Source organism: Chiloscyllium punctatum, chromosome 7 (genome assembly GCF_047496795.1).
Source record: "Chiloscyllium punctatum isolate Juve2018m chromosome 7, sChiPun1.3, whole genome shotgun sequence".
Classification (NCBI taxonomy): Eukaryota; Metazoa; Chordata; class Chondrichthyes; order Orectolobiformes; family Hemiscylliidae; genus Chiloscyllium; species Chiloscyllium punctatum.
In genome coordinates this window covers 100,213,857-100,226,490 of record NC_092745.1, presented here as the reverse complement: position 1 = coordinate 100,226,490, position 12,634 = coordinate 100,213,857, and the positions used below count along the sequence as shown (strand labels likewise).

Genomic DNA, 12,634 nt, shown 5'->3' with positions numbered 1-12,634 from the left:
AAAACAATCAGGTGCATGTGCAAACAGGTTTCTTGCCAAACTAAGAAGAAAAATGTTTTTTCAGTATTCATTTACAGTATCTGGAAAAAAAACACAAATGCTCTTCCTTCAGCAAAAAAAAAAGCAATGCTGTCAAACATTTTTTAAAAGCCTTTTGGATATGTTTTGAGCGTGCAGCCTTCCTAAAATTAAAGATTATGTGAATAATATTTTCCTGGTAATATTCAAATTATAAATCCATAGAATCACGTCACCTACAAGAATTGAACTATTGCTTATTGGCATTACAAATTTGGGAATTCGTATTGCAATTGATTAATAGTTGCAAAAGCAGTAATGATTTACTTTATAGCCATACTTCAAATGAAATAAAGCCTTAGAAAAGAAATGGTTAGAGCAGGAGTTTGTAAGCCAAAATATTCTTTAAATTGAAACTTCTGGTTTAAATATAGACACCTTTCTGTATAATAGTAATTGTCTCCCACCTCCAAATCTGATTCCTTTGCTATATTGGAAAATTGGCCACTCGCACGCAAATGCCCATTTGATTACGAGACCTCTACACTAACTGATCACAAATTAAACTACCGGGGGAAAAAAAAAGCTTTAATTTTCTCCTCCCGAATCTTTACAGTGCGTGAAACGCACCCTTGCAATACTCAAATAATGCATCCTTTCATTTGTCAACGTACTTCCATACAGCTGTCCAACCTGGAACTTCAGGTGATAAGCGCCACCGAGCGATCTTGCTTCACGGAAGCGCAAGAGCCGAATAAAGTAGCCGAGCCCATTGGCGAAGCGTCAGGCGGACTCCGCAGCAATGAGACTCAGATTCCAAACACAAATGACGACTCTTAGCGAAAAACAAAACAAATGCAAACATCTCTGTCTCCTCCTTCATCTAGTTCCTGCTGTCTGATTCATAATATATTATTTTTTTTTTAAAGTTAGGGCAGTGCACAAGTGCAAACTTGCAGAAATTATGCAGTTCCAGTCAAGTTGTTTCACCTCTCAGAAGGTTCAAACATCACTCGGATGTTTTCCAAGGCAGTTTTCAATACAAGAGCATGGAATGCAAGGAACGACTTATTGTTAAAATTGCAGAGAAGCTCATTGGTAAAGTTCTTATAAATAAAAAGTATTATCTCAAACGAGGTCGTCTAGCCATTTAAAATATTTACGTTTCTGATAGAGCTCAAGTAAAAACGGGAAATTATTAAATCAAACCAGGCAACTGTAAGAAAAAAAGTGGAATGCCTTGGGTATGTGTCATCTCAGGATTTATCCATTTGCTCGGTTCCCTGCCATCAATGAGAATCAGAAGAAAAATGAAAAAAAAACCAAGGCCAAATTCGCTTTTGGAAAAATGTAAATACTTTACTGAGAAACGCAACAAAACATTAAAAATGACAAGATTATCGGTCCGTAATCATAAAATGAAAATTGATCAACTTGACTGTAAGACAAATTCGAAACAAATGGTCAACGTTATTTGACCACCCTTCTCCTCTCTGCACCCCCACCCACCTTTTCCTTGGCATCATTATAGAGAAAGAAATGATCCTTATTATGAAAATTGCCATGCTCCCTTCCGTTTCCTTTTATTCCTAGTTTCGCTCTACTGGTTAGTGATCATTTCCAGAAAAAAAAACTCGAAGCGTTACCTCTCTCCAAAAATTGATACACTGTAAAGTCGTGACTATCAGCCTTCCCCGGCCAAAATGTTAATAACTATCGCCATTTGAACTTGTCCTGTTTATGGGCGTAAATGCTGGATTGGCATTTCCCCCTCTAGTCAAGAACATTCCTGACAGACAATTTACAGCGTTATCCTTTTTGACAGTTCAACACAATTTAAAATCACTGCAGATTATGTTTTGTTTTCGTTTACGCGAGAGAAAACAGCGAGCTACATTTTTTGTTTGTCTTCTCAAAGCTGTAATCTGAACAAGCAAAGAAAAAAAATGTCCATGACTTTATCTAAATTATGGCACACACCTTTCCCTGGGACCACAGCGTCGCTTTTATTTATCTCTCCGCCCTCTTCTAACCCTAAATCAACACCCCCTCCCTTCAAAGCCACTCTTCCCACGATTTAAAAAAAACACAGCGACATCGACAAAGGCTATAAATACATCCTTTTGTGGCATCAAACGTCAGACTGTTTCGTCTTAATTTTCCTCAACTCAGCCAAAGCTGCAAAGCTAATTTCTACAGAGAAAAAAACTATTCAAATGTTGAGAGGTAAAAGTAGGATTTGTTTTGCAGACAGTTGAAAAACATTCTCCGGAGTGGCAATGCAAACGGAAGTGTCACTGGACCGAATCCATTTTTGTGGTGATGGTATAATTTTTTTTCTTTTTTTTTGAAATCTCACTCACCTACTTGAAGAACATTTTCCACGCAACCGCTCTCCAGCAGTTTAATACCTCTCCTGAACGGAAGGCGATTCTCATCGTCCCCGGGCACGGCTGCACCTCCTGCCGCGGCGGCGGCGGCTGCCGTCTCCTCAGGAGAGTAGTAGTTAAAGGATGAGTACATGCAGATCTCCCTCTCGTTCCTGGGGAAAGACCAGTAAACAATTCGTCTCTGGACGGGCTCGGGGATGCGGGAGAAACGTTCTTCCACTTGCTGAAAGGGCCACTTCTCCGCCACCATTTTAGCGCTGGCATCCAGGAGAGACTCCGGCTGGTGCGTTCTCCCAGTCGGTGCGGGTTTCTGGGACGATCTGGAAGCGGGGAAGGGCCGGGAACAGAGACGCTTTGCCGTCAGCTGAGCTCTCTCCTCCGCCATGCTGGCCCACAGTATCGAGAAGGGAAAGTATCCACCAGCAGCCCGCACCGCTACAATGTTGCTTCTTTTTATTAACACAGCATTCGAAACCTCCACACTCCGCACAGCGCAACCAAACCTCCCCGCCCCCCTCCTTGTCCTCATTGGCCACAGCTGACTAGCCCAACTGCCTTTCTGCCCGTCTATTGGTAGTTGTGGCCGTCAATCAGACCGGAATGACGGCTGGCACGTTTCTCCTGTGTTACGTCTGTGGGGAACTGTCCCCGCCCCTTCCTGGGTTCGATTGGTCACTCGCCCCGTCAATCGGGACTCGTCACAATCATGGAATTTTGGTGTGCGGCCCTTCCATGCCATATAAGGAGCGTGTGTCTGAATAGGGAGCCGGCTGTCACGCGGTTCGGGGTCATGCCGCACAAAGAGCCGCCGCCGGGCTGGGCGCCTTAGGTTCCAACCCCCTCCCCCCGTCTGGGATGCGTGACAAGTCGGGAGCAGGGGAAATCCTGGCGCCTGCCCGCTTTCTGCTTGATGTGTGACCTCTCGAGGTTTAACGCTTAAGTGATGTTCCAGCCACAGAACGCTCGTCCGCACTCCGGATGGTCGTCAGTTTAAAAAATCCCGACACTCGGGATGCACTGCTGCCTTGACGGAGATACTATTTTTGTTTTCGGATGAATGATCGAGATTCTGCTTGTCCTATAACGTTCTCATAAAAGAGATCTCGTGGCATGGAAGAACCATGGAGTTATCCCTGCTGTCTTAATCAATATTCATCCCTCAATCAACTTTAGAAGCTTTTTTTTCTTAACAAGTTAGGAGCATAATACGCAAGTTGGCTATTGTTTTCAACTGTAATTAAACTCCGAATGTACTTAATTGGCTGTAAAGAAGTTTGGGTTATCCGAAGCTTGTCAAAGATGCGCTTTATTGTAGCATTTATCATTCCTTACTGAATTAGGACAGCACGGTTGCTCAGTGGTGACCACTACTGCCTCACAGCGCTCGGTTACGACTCTAGCCTTGGGTGGCAGACTTGTGTGGGGTTTGCACGTTCTCGCTAAGTCCACATGAGTTTCCTCCCACTGTCCAAACAGGTGCAATTTGGGCTGATTGGCCATGGGAATTACAGGGTTAGGGTAGGGTGATGTGTTTGGGAGGGATGCTCTTTGGAGGGTGGCTGAGGGCTTGATGGGCTGAATGGCCTGTTTTCACACTGTAGGGAATCAATGAATTAGCATGGTAAAATTTGAATTTTCTTTAAAGTTTTAATATTCAAACTTGCCATCTTTTTCTTGTATCACACTATGTATTCCTTTGAGTATTCTATGTTTGCCCTGCCCGGACTGTCGTGCTTAAATGCAGATTTAGAGATTTGTTTCATGTTGGAGGAAATTACTTAGCACCAACTTGGGAAAAAAAATGCAGAATATCTTCATTTTGGGGGACAACATTTAAATCTAGTCAAACTGCCTTTCTTTCTGTACTCTTATTAGAGCTTAAGATTTTGGAAAACTAGTAGTTTTTGGTGGTTGAGAAATTCCCACCACCCAACATATATTGGGTCTCAGCATTGGCTCATTGATGTCACTCCCACCTCTAAACTAGACTCCTGAGACCGTACATCTAGGCTGACACTTCAGTGCAATGCTGAGGCTGGACTGTATGATGCAAGAGGCTGCCTTCGTAATGAAATGTTAAACTGGTGCACCATTATTTCTCCCTCAAGTGGGCATGAGAGATCTAAAAGTTATCTTGCTACCTGGCCGATATTTGTCTGTCAATCAATTCCACTAATTTTTTTGTTTTATTAATGTTTGTTTACAAAAGGATAAGTCATCTTTCAACCTTGTAGAAGACTCTTCTCATAAGTTTCTTCTGTACCTTCTTGGGCTTTGACAACATTTGCGAAGAATGATGCTCAGAATTGAACGCTATGCTCCTGCTGAGGCCTAATCTGCTTCATAAAGATTTCAGCATAACTGTCTTGCTATTGTACCCTTACTTTTATTAATAAAGCCAAATATACGTTGCTTTTTAACAGACCTCTGAATGTATCCTGCCATTTTAGATTTCTGTACTTACTCCCATATCTCTCTCCTGTACTTCTTTCAGATTGCGTCATTTAGTTTACATTAGCTTAATCTATCCTTCCTGGCGAAATGTGTATCTGTGCACTTCTGTTCAATTTTGCATGACCATATCACCTGGGACCCTTTGAAGGCTGTTACTATCCTCCATATTTGTTTCCTACATTTTTGAATTTTGTCATCTGAATGTTTTGAAATTAAGTCAAATCAACATCGATGATCCTAATACCAGTGCCCTGAATGACATGGAAAGTATGAGGCATTTTCATAGGATGGAGGGATCAATAAAAAGGGGGTGCATGTTCAAATTAGAGGGGGGGGGGGGGGGGGAGGAGCGTTTAAAAGAGATGTGCAAGGCAAGTTTTTCACACAAGATGTGATGAGTACTGGAACACATTGCCAGAGGAGGTGTTGAAAGCAGACACAATAGCAGCATTCAAGAAGCACCTGGACAAATACACAACTAGGAAGAGAATAGAGGGATTCGGATCCTGTAAGTGAAGACAGTTTTAGCATGGAAGAACAACATATGGTGATGCAGATTTGGAGGGCTGAATGGTCTGTTCCTGTGCTGTTGTTTTGTTCTTTATATATCATGACTAGGCATTTCCCTGCAGTCTGAAAGCAACAATTCATTAATATTCTCTGCTTTTTGTCTCTTACCACTTTGCTAAATTTGCTAAGTGATACATGAAAGTCTATTTACACAATATCAGCTACGTTACCTTTTTCAACATTACTAAGTAACTCAATCAACTTAGCCAAGTTTTCCTTTATCAAATTTATCCTGAGTTTAATTCACCAGTCCATACGTTTTTATAGCCAATCAATTTTGTCCCAAAGTATTGTCTCCAGTGATAAACTATTAAATGTTTCTCCCCAGACTTCCTTATTTTGTCTTCCTGAGAATCTATTTTAGTGTCTAACTCTAAATGGTGAATGTTGCCAAGCTATTGCTCAATGAGGTGCAATGGCTGAACCTGATGTGCAGTTAAGTACCATAGACTTTTTTTATTTCCCTACCAGAAGTGGGAACTGAATATTATTTCACATTATTTTTGCTAATTTAGAGACATTGCAGTGCCATGATTTCAGTTTCATGAGCAGTTTGTTTAAGTGGCTGGGGAAAGGCACCCCCAAGCTTGTGAATTAGTAAGTACATATGAATTTGGAGTAGAACAGGCCATTCAGCCTCTTCAGTATATTCTGCCAATCATCAAGTAGATCATGCCTGATCCAATTGCAAATTCAACTCCACATTATTGCCTACCTCAAAAATCTTTCATCCCCTTGCTAATCAAGAATCAATCCAACTCTGTTTTTCAAAATATTCAAGAACACTGCTTCCACCATTCAGAAAGAGACTTTCATAAAACGTGTCACCATCTGTGGGGGGAGAAAAACTCTGTCCGAAATGGGTTGCCTTTTAGTTTTCAACTCTCCCAAAAGAGGAAGCCTAATTTCAACTGCATCCTGTTAAAACTGGAGAATTTTGCATATTTTAATCAAGTTACCACTCACTCTTCTAAACCCCACAAGCCAAATCTATCCAACCTTTCCTCATAAGATAATCTGCCCATTAAAGGTATTATTCTCTGAACTCTTTTCACCACATCTACATCCTACCTTGAGAACTGTACTGTATGAAATGCTGTGGGTGTGGTCTCACCAATGGCCTGTGTAACTGAGGTATAACTTCCTACTTCTTTATTTCATTCCCCACACAATAAGTATCCCTACACGATATTTTTATTAGCTTTGCTAAATAAGTATGCAAGCTGGGGCTGATGCAATTATCCCAGAACTTTGAATTAATTAACTTTGTTCTTGTTCCTGATCACTCTCCAATGACTCTACAGAAAAGTTCATAGCCAAGAATATTGGATGAAAAGGATTCAGCACTATGTGATTCCATGTTGTAAGTGATTCATTGAAAGGTATCCAGGAGTTAGTGTGAGTAGTTTCTCTGTCTCTCAGTATTGTTCCTACATTATAACAGTGACTAAGTTTCAAAAGCTTTTAGATGGATGTAAGGTACTTTGGAACACCCTGAGGTTGTGAAATGTGATCTATAAATGCCCCTTGTTTTTCTCACTTCAGTTTTTCCAAAATGTTCTGTCCCTTTAACTCACAGACTAATGTTACTAGATTCCCAACCCCATTACAAACGGTGAGTCTGAAAGCTCCTTTCTGATTAGTCTGGGGTCTTCACTTTATCAATATGATATTGTCCTTGGAGGAACATTGCCTGACAGATAATGTCTGCAGCTCTGGTGCCATTTGTAATCAACTCATGTTTGTTGAATCCCCCTCTATTCCCTGTATCCTTGAAGAAGGAGTGTTTCAAAGGGGATGTCATTAAGGGGAAATGCTCCAGAAATTCTGCCCACAAACATTAATTTGTGAGACCATGATTCATCCACCTTCATCTTCTTTGCAGAACATAAATTATAAAACTACTTGACAAAATTCATAGTCAAGTTTTTAAAATGGAAAAAAATGGCTTTTAGGGCAGGGTATTGGAGAATAATCAAACAACTTTTCCTCAGCCAGAAGTAGGCAAAAACCTTGGCAAAAGAATGGTAGAAATAACTTGAAACAGTTACACATTTCAAGTTAATAGAGAATTGACATAATGGCAAGATCGCTGAAGCTCTCTTAATGGGTTTATTTCATTTGTGTTTATTTACGTTCTTGTTCTTTCAGGTTAATAACACCACCAAGCAATGTCTCATTATGAATTTGTTGCTTTAAAAACATTTTTAATATTTACTAAATAGAATGATAAAAGGTGCTACATCAAATTTATTATTGTGAAGCTTTCTAAACTTTATATCTCAGTACTGGTAACAGGTATAAAGTTTAGAAAGCTGCAAAATAATTAATAATTATTTAGGTGCTAGTAACAGTGGGCGTCAGTGAGCTCAGTTGGCTAGACGGTTGATTTGCAATGCAGAATGACGCCAACAATGGAGGTTCAATTCCTGTTCCAACTGAGGTTGCCATGAAGGTCACTTCTTCTCAAATGTTCATTGAGGTGGGTGACCACCAGTCATCTCTCACTAATGAGAGCAGTCTTATGGTCCTTGGGATTATGGTGACTCTACCTTATATTTACAACTAACAGTTGAAAACATTTTCAACCAGAATGATGTTATGCCGGAGACTGATGCCTTCCTCACACTTATGGAGCACTTTTGATTGTGATGACTAGCCTTCCAGTGTGTCCTACCTTCACAACTGTCATGCCAAAGTGGGATTCTGATGAATGAAGTTTGCAAATTGAAGCTCCTCCTACTAACATTGACCCATTTCAGTGACTTCAATAAATTAGTGAGTCCCAAAAAGGGTTGGTTGAAGCTTTAACAGATGTTAATTAGTTTGCAGTACAATGTGAAAACTCACATTCCTTACTCAATGTCTGGAAGACCTCGAAAGTGAGAACAGCACTTTGCTACCAGATTTACATGCTTTGTCACCGTACAAGAAGATTCTGGCAGTTTGTTGCATTCCCATGCCTCTCCATTTATTAACACTCAACATTTGAATCTAACAAATAGAAAAATAAATGGGAACGAAAGGACAGATATAATTAAAATAAGATTCTATCAGAGTCATAGAGATGTATAGCACACAAACAGACTCTCCGATCCAACTTGTTCATGCTGACCAGATGTCCTAAATTAATGTAGTCCTATTTGTCAGCACCTGGCCCATATCCCTCTAAACCCTTTCTATTCATATACCCATCTAGATGCCTTTTAAGTGTTTTACTTGTACCAGCCTCCACCACTTTCTCTGGCAGCTTATTCCATACACACATGACCCTTTGCGTAAAAAACTTGCCCCATAGGTCCCCTTTTATATCTTTCTCCTCTCACCTTAAACCTATGCCCTTTGGTTCTGGACACACCCACTCCAGGAAAAGACCTTGTCTATTTACCCTATCCATATCCCTCATGACTTTGTATACCTCTAAAAGATCACCCATCAACCTCCGATGCTCCAGGGAAAACAGCTGCAGCCTATTCAGCCTCTCCCTATAGCTCAAACCCTCTAAACCTGACAACTCACTTGTAAATCTTTTCTGAACCCTTTCAAATTTCACAACATCCTTCCTATAGGAGGGAGACCAGAATTGCACACAATATTTCTAAAAGTGACCTAAGCAATGTCCTGTACAGCCATAATATGACCTCCCAACTCCTATACTCAATGTACTAACCAATAAAGGAAAGCATACTAAACACCTTCTTCCCTACTCTATCTACCTGAGATTACACTTTCAAGGAACTATGAACCTGCACTCCAAGTTCTTTGATCAGCAACATTCCACAAGACCTTACCATTAAGTGTATAAGTCCTGTCCTGATTTGCCTTTCCAAAATACAGCACCTCACATTTATCTAAATTAAACTCCATTTGCCACTCCTCGGTCCATTGGCCCACCTGATCAAGATCATGTTTTATTCTGAGGTAACCTTCTTCGTTGTCCACTACATGTCTAATTTTGGTGTGTATTACTGCCCCTCCTAGGATGCAGGGCTACAGGAATCAATAAATGTTTGTATCTTATGTTCCTCACTTATTACACCTTGTGACAGGATTACAGGACTAACTGCAGAGACACCACTGTTAATGGCACATCCTGATCAGCTGATTGAAGTATACACTGTGTGATGTAATTGTAACTTATTTTCCCTTTTGGGAGGAAAGAAACTGGCATCAGTAGCCTTATTATGTTTCCAGGTGCCTCCCAGGGTTAGTATGAAACGAATCATAGCATGGAGTCACATAAATATCAGAAATGTCCTGAAAACCTTGGTCATAAAGATAGGTTTTAAAGGTGGAAAGTAGGGTAGAGATGAAGAGAATTAGAAAGGGAATTGGAGAGGTCAGTATTCTAATGCCTGGAGGCATGGCTGCTGATAGTAGAGAGTATAAAATGGGTCTCACGCAAGATAAGTTCATAGGAGGTGAATTAGAAAAAGGAACTAGAGAGAGAGAGAGATACAGTTTAGGACTATGGCATGGGAAGGCTTAGAGGAAGCCTGGTTCATCTGGCTAGAGAATGGGAGGAAACTGCCAGAGGCAGCTAATCAAATGTTTTAATCATGGTGTCAAAGGAATCAATGAACTTCTAACACTTGTTGAGGTGAGGGTGGAGAAGGCAAAGAAGACAAGTTCAAAAAGATGTGACAAAGTTACCCCTTAGGTCCCGTTTAAATCTTTCCCCTCTCACCTTAAACCTATGCCCTCGAGTTTTGGATTCCCCCACCCAGGGAAAAACCTTGGCTATTAACCATATCCATGTCGCTTGTGATTTTATAAACCTCTATAAGGTCATCCCTTAACCTCTGACACTCCAGGGAAAGTAACCCCAGTTGTTTCAGCCTCTCCCTTTAGCTCAAGCCCATCAACCCTGGCAACAAACTTGGAAATCTTTTCTGAACCATTTCAAGTTTCTCAACATCCTTCCTGTAGCCAGGAGACCAGGATTGCATGCAGTACCCCAAAAGTTGCCTAACTAATGTCCTGCACAGCCATAACATGACCTCCCAACTCCTATACTCAATGCACTGACCAATAAAGGAAAGCATATTAAATGCCTTCTTCAATATCCTGTTTACATGCAACTCCACTTTTAAGAAACTTTAAACCTGCACTCCAAGGTCTCTTTGTTCAGCAACACTCCCCACAACCTTAACATGAAGTAATTAGTCCTACCCTGATTTGCCTTTCCAAAGTGCAGCACCTCACATTTATCTAAGTTAAACTCCATCTGCCACTTCTCGATCCATTGCCCATCTGATCAGGATCCCATTGTACTCTGAGGTAATCTTCTTCACTGTCCTCTACACAATCAATTTTGGTGTCATCTGCAAACTTACTAAATATACCTCCTATGTTCACATCCAAATCATTTACATAAATGAACGCAGCACTGATCCTTGTGGCATACTGCCGGTCACAGGACTCCAGTTTGAAAAGCAACCTTCCACCACCACCCGCTGTCTCCTACCTTTGAGCCGGTTCTATATGCAAATTGATAGTTCTCCCTGTATTCTATGTGATCTAACCTTGTTAACCAGTCTCCCATTAGGAACCTCGTCGAATGCCTTACTGAAGTCCATATAGATTATGCCTACCGTGCTGCCTTAATCAATCCTCTTTGTTACTTTTTCAAAATTTCAATCGTAATTTCCCAAACACAAAGCCATGTTGACTATCCCTAATCAGTCCTTGCCTTTCCAAATACATGCAAAACATATCCCTCAGGATCTCATCCATGAACTTGCCCACCATTGGTGTCAGACACACTGATCTATAGTTCCCTGGATTTTCCTTACTGTCTTTCTTCAATAGTGGCACCACATTAACCAACCTCCTGTCTTCTGGCACCTCACATGTGGCTATCGATGATACAAATACCTCAGCAAAGGGTCCAGCAATCACTTCCCTAGCTTCCCACAAAGGTGTAGGGTACATCTGATCTGGTCCTGGGGATTTATCCACTTTTATGCATTTTAAGACATCCAGCAGCTAATGCTCTGTAATACGGACATGTTTCAAGATGTTGCTATTTATTTCCCAGACTCTCTCACTTCCACATCCTTCTCCACAGTAAACACTGATGCAAAATACTTGTTTAGTATCTCCCCCATCTTCTGCAATTCCAAGCACACACAGCCTTGCTGATCTTTAAAGGACCCTATTCTCTCCGTAGTTACTCTTTTGTCCTTAATGTACTTACAGGATCACTTTAGATTCTCCTTAATCCTGTTTGTCAAAGCTATCTCTTGTCCCTTTTTAGCCCTCTTGACTTCCCTCGTAAGTATACTTCTATTGCCTTCATACTGTTGTGGGGATTCACTCAATCTCTGTTGTTTATACCTGACATATGTTTCCTTCTTTTTCTTGACCAAATCCTCAATTTCTCTCGTCATCCAGCATTCCCTACACTTACCACTCTTTGACTTCACCCAGCAAGAATATACTATTTCTGGTCTGTCATAAATTCATTTTTGATGACTTGATATTTCCCAGCTGTCCTTCTACCTGCAAATATCTACCCACCCCTCCCACTCAACTTTTGAAAGTTCTTGTCTAATGACATCAAAATTGGCCTTCCTGCCTTTTAGAACTTTAACTTTTAGATCTGGTCTATCCTTTTCCATCAATATTTTAAAACTAATAGAATTATGATCACTGGCCCCAAAGCACTCTCCCACTGACACCTCAGTCATCTGCCCTGCTTTATTTGCCAAGAGTAGGTCAAGTTTTGCTCCTTCTCTAGTAGGTACATCCACATTCTGAATCAGAAAATGTTCTTGTACACAATTATCAAATTTCTCTCCATTCAAGCCCTTAACATAATGGCAGTCTATGTTTGGAAAGGTAAAATCTCTTACCATTATCACCCTATACTTCTTAGAGATAACTGAGATCTCCTTACAAATTGTTGCTCAATGTCCCGCTGACTGTTGGGGGTGGAGTTTATATATAATCCCAATGAGGTGATCATCCCTTTCTTATTTCTCAGTTCCAACCAAATAACTTTCCTGGACATATTTGCACGAATACCTTCCCTAAATGCAGCATAATGTTATCCCTAATCAAAAATGCCGCTCCCCCTCCTCTCTTGCACCTCACCCCCAACCTATCCTTCTTATCACATCTATACCCTGGAACATTAAGCTGCCAGTCCTGTCCATCCTTGAGCCATGTCTCTCTGATCATCATGATATCTCAGTCCC

At 40.9% G+C, this 12,634-nt stretch overlaps 1 protein-coding gene across 2 annotated transcripts in view; it reads right to left on the bottom strand.

The window, feature by feature from the left end:
• zswim5 (zinc finger, SWIM-type containing 5) overlaps positions 1–2,920 on the bottom strand; it is a 263,471-nt gene extending 260,551 nt beyond the window's left edge. Inside the window, exon 1 of one of the 2 annotated variants that reach the window (XM_072574431.1) lies at positions 2,382–2,920. In XM_072574431.1, coding sequence (XP_072430532.1) covers positions 2,382–2,793 — 412 coding nt within the window. In that variant the 5' untranslated portion in view covers positions 2,794–2,920. The remainder of the gene's footprint in view (positions 1–2,381) is intronic. The other variant, XM_072574430.1, reaches the window with a different exon arrangement.
• Positions 2,921–12,634: the final 9,714 nt, after the last annotated feature.